At 41.0% G+C, this 4,232-nt stretch overlaps 1 protein-coding gene across 1 annotated transcript; it reads right to left on the bottom strand.

The window, feature by feature from the left end:
- Nucleotides 1-1,031: 1,031 nt before the first annotated feature.
- Nucleotides 1,032-3,001, bottom strand: gas1 (growth arrest specific 1). The gene has a single exon (XM_015375579.1). It carries the CDS (start codon nucleotides 2,485-2,487, stop codon nucleotides 1,708-1,710), a length of 780 nt encoding a protein of 259 aa, XP_015231065.1. The 5' UTR covers nucleotides 2,488-3,001; the 3' UTR covers nucleotides 1,032-1,707.
- Nucleotides 3,002-4,232: the final 1,231 nt, after the last annotated feature.

Consider the following 4,232-nt stretch of genomic DNA (forward strand, 5'->3'; position numbering starts at 1 on the left):
TCCAGCGAAGGCCTGAGCAGAGCGTTCCCACATGCTTCCCCACTGCTCAGCTCTGCAGAGGTGTCAAGCCGGCCTGAAAGAATGAAGTGCCTCCCCATTGTGCTACCCAACTATTATGTGCTTAACATTTCCATGACAAAGATGCCACTCGACTTCTCCTCCGTCTATTCAGCTGGAGGGCCCTTGTCCCAAGCACTAATAAAACATTTTGCAGCACATCATGGATGTAAAGCCCCAACCTAGAGATGATTCTGCAGTATCTCCTGTTGTTATTTGCAAATACTTAGCAGTCAAATGAATTCATACAGAGTAATGCATCATAGAATAACTATTTGAAAGAAATGTGTGGAGGAAGGAAATACAGCAAATGTGTTTTACTGCAATTGGCATTTTCTACACAGCAGAGAGATGTTGGTGGCTGCAGAGGGGGGGTTTGTTGATTTATGGGGACAGTTGTTTTTGACAAAAGGCAGCTAAATCAAGACATTGCAGGTCATTAGGCTATCACTCAGCAGGGGGAAACTTAAACGACTGTTTCCTACTGAAGTCCCAGAAACAGGGATTGGGGTGTTTTTTTGGACACATTCTAAAAACTGGGAAAAAATAATAAAACTCTCACACATATTTTCATTAGCATTTACAAAGTGTTGCATTTTATTCGATTAAAACAGAGCATGTAGCCGACCAAAACTGACAAAAAGCGAGCTCCTCTTTTCACCTTTAACTGTCACGTAAAGTCAAAAGAGGAAAAAAAAAATCACACTGATTTACATTACGGTATAAAAAGAAAGATCTTGATGTAACGTGGAGGGATCAGAGAGAGTACTTTTAAGTGCTTGCAGTATTTCTTATCCAAAATCTAGCCTTGCTTATAAAAGCTAATTAGCTTCTTTCTGGTTATTAAATCCCAAGCTCTATAACAGTTTCATAAATATCTCTAAGTCAAAACTTTACAAACTTCATGAATCATCTTGTCTAACACTGTCAAATGAAGCAGTGTGTGGCACAAATGAACAACTCACAGTCGTAAATTTTATCTTCAAGTTTTCTTTATGCCTTCAGAAAAAAAGGGACATTATCAAGGCAATAATACAGTGGATTTAGACATTTGGTTTAAATCTAGACTTTACATCATGTATAAATCATCTCATAGCCTAAAACATAAAGGATTTTCTGAACAAACGGCAAAAAAAAACTCTGTATCAGCTATATATGTATGTACAGTGTATGTACACCATTTTTGATCAATATAACTTCCCTTTAAAGCTGGAATTCTCAGTCTTTATACACATGTTGTCTATTTGGAGGCGTGTAATAAATTACTGTTTCACTTTTAATCCTGATCTTATTTACAAGTTACATTAAATATTTGCAAATCAGATAACAGTGGTGCCAAACAGCAACTGCCTTGTCAAATATAAAAATATGGTTCATACTTTAAAAGTAAAGAGAAAGATTGGCAGTGCACAGCTGATTAAAACAAGTTTACAATCAGAGTCTGTGACAGGAGAAAGTTGGCAGTCCTGTTAAGCTTATTTTATAAGCAAAGCCTCTATTCAGAAACACGAAGTGGTGCCACATCTGTTACATCCTCTTGATCCTGTTTGCTTTATGATGTTGAAGAAATGTATTTTCAGTCTAGGCTTTTACTTTAAAAAGTCGGTAAGTGACATTTACATTGCCTTTTCACCAGGATTTAAACCAGGTTTAATAGAGGGATGACAGAGCCATCGTGGATGCCAGCAGGGTCAAACCCCCGCATCCCGCAACCGAGATGGAGGCTGCGGTCACTGGTTTTGGTGTAACCTCCGTATATTCCTCCCACCCGTCCTCGTCGTCCGTCCCGCTGCCATCGTCTTGGTCTGGATTGTCGAAGCAAAGCACCTGCATGCTCCTCTTTATAAACTCACAGATGGCCCTCTCCGCTCCGTCGCACATGCACGTCTCCAACTTCTGACCCTTTGGGATTTTACGCATGTTCGCAATGACGCGCCGGCAGGCGTTCGTGCAGGTCGCGCCGTTAAAAAGTTTCCCGCAGTAGTGCAAGTAGTCCTGCATGGCGGAGCCGCACTGAGCGTCCCGCGCGCACTGTAATCGGGCTTCCGTGCAGCCCGTGCTGGTAGTCCTGGGGAGGCACGGCTCGATGGCATGCTTGGTGCGCGCGCACCGCATGTCTTCACCGCAGCTGCAGTCCTCCAGAGCCGGACCGCTTTTGGTCATGTTGAGCTGGACGAGCGAGGAGATGCAGTGGCTGGGACACCTCTTCTTACCCCCGCTCAGCACAGGCCTGCAGGCCAGGACGTAGTGGTCATAAGCGTAGCTGCATTCGGGCTCGTTTTTACAGTTCAGGATGGCTTGCCAGCAGATCAGCCGCCGGCCGTGGTGCGGTGAAGCCACCGAGAAGTAGCCAAACACCAGAAGCAGGCAACCAAGGGGCCAAACAGTTCTGCAAACTCCCAGCATTGAAAGGGTTAAGTTTGCCATCATCAAGGCTGCTTGGCACGGTCAAAGTTAAAGCAGCGTCATAAGTGCATCCATTGATAGTGTCAAATCTGGAGAAGAGTAATTTAATCCGAGGCAGATGGTGTGTGATCGGGTGGTTCTGTGGGCGTTCAGCGGGTTTCCACTGCGCTCTGGGATTCCGTCTCTAGAAACCTGTCAGCGCTGATCCACTTTGGCAGGATTTCTGCGCAAACCATCCGTAAAAAAAAAATTTAAAAAAATGGAAAAACCTTAATATGAAACTCAGACGCACCAACAGATTAAAAAAAAGTTCTTCAAAAGAGTGGGAGAGTACATCGAGGAACAGCTGCCTCCACTGCAGCGTCTCTCCGTTGCGCGGATCCACCAAGTAAAACCGGACAAACCCAAAGTGCGTTGGATCATTGAGCGCTTCTTGTTAAGAGGGCTACAAACAAACAGTAGGAGGGGGAAAACAACAACTCTTGTGGCTCTCAAAGTGGTCCTCTACTCCCAACCCCTTTGAGCATTTGTCTTTGGTTTCCACAGCCCCCCTTGCCATACATTTGTGAAGTGCGCCTCATTGGTTGGCAACTTGTTGAGGGTTCGTACGTAATAATGGGCGGGAGTTTATGATGGGAGGAGGGCGAGCCTTGAGAAAACACTCCATGAGGAGAGGATGAATGCGCCTGAGTGTAGATCAGTGGTGGGAACACTGCTCCCAATTATGTGGGGACATTATTGTGAGACCTTTTATGTGCTTGCTGAACTCATTCAAATAAAACCCAGGAACCTGACGTCATCCTTAAATTAGATTAGTTAAATGGTATGTAAATATGCTTAATTTTTTGGTTATCTATAAGTTATTATTAGGATTTTCCATAAACCTGATATATGCACAGTATTTATATTGTTAAAACGCTTTACACTACAATATTATATTTGTTTTTGTTTTTTTAAAACTCTTCCCTATTATGTTATTCTTATACACTTTTCTAAGGTTCAAATTTATGTGACCATTTTTTCTACTATCTTTTTGCTGCTGTACACACCAGAAATTCCCCATTAAGGGATAATAAAGGTATTTTCTATTCTCTTCTATTTTGCGGCTTTGCATTTTTGGCAACCACTGGGTAATACAAAGCAGGGATGAATGTTTTAATAATAGTAATAATCATCCTGATATTTCACAATAACAAACAATGACACATGTAATTATAGATGTAAGAACAACTTTCTGATTATATAATGGGAACTGATAAACCTTTCCATTTCTTCATGTTACATGTTAGATCAGTACAATAGTTCTCAGGTCTGAGCTAAATGGTGCACCTTAAGCATTTCAAAATAAATTTTCTTACCTTCAGATTAGTTCAAACTGAGTCAGACTGGACAGAGAACATTTGTGACCAACAACTTTAAGTCTTCCTCAGTTGGATTTAGGTTGTGTTATGTAGTTCTAACACAAATGTGATATGAAATAACATTTTGTAGAACATTGAGGGTCCAGGGTTCTTTTTACTTGTGTAAAAAAAAGATTAATTACAATATGAGCAACCTTTCATGTCTTATTGTAAAACCTAATAAATAGGGAACAATTCAACTCTCTTTAATGTACACATTACATAATTTAATAATGTGAAAAAATCCATCTTGGTTTCAGTCATGCAATAATTTTATTTGATTATAATTTCTTATCTGCCACTCTGCTTTTCGATTTGCCATTTAATATGTTTTGTGATAAGTGTTACTACACAGGTACATTAAAAAGT

Source organism: Cyprinodon variegatus, unplaced genomic scaffold (genome assembly GCF_000732505.1).
Source record: "Cyprinodon variegatus isolate N-32 unplaced genomic scaffold, C_variegatus-1.0 Scaffold121, whole genome shotgun sequence".
Classification (NCBI taxonomy): domain Eukaryota; kingdom Metazoa; phylum Chordata; class Actinopteri; order Cyprinodontiformes; family Cyprinodontidae; genus Cyprinodon; species Cyprinodon variegatus.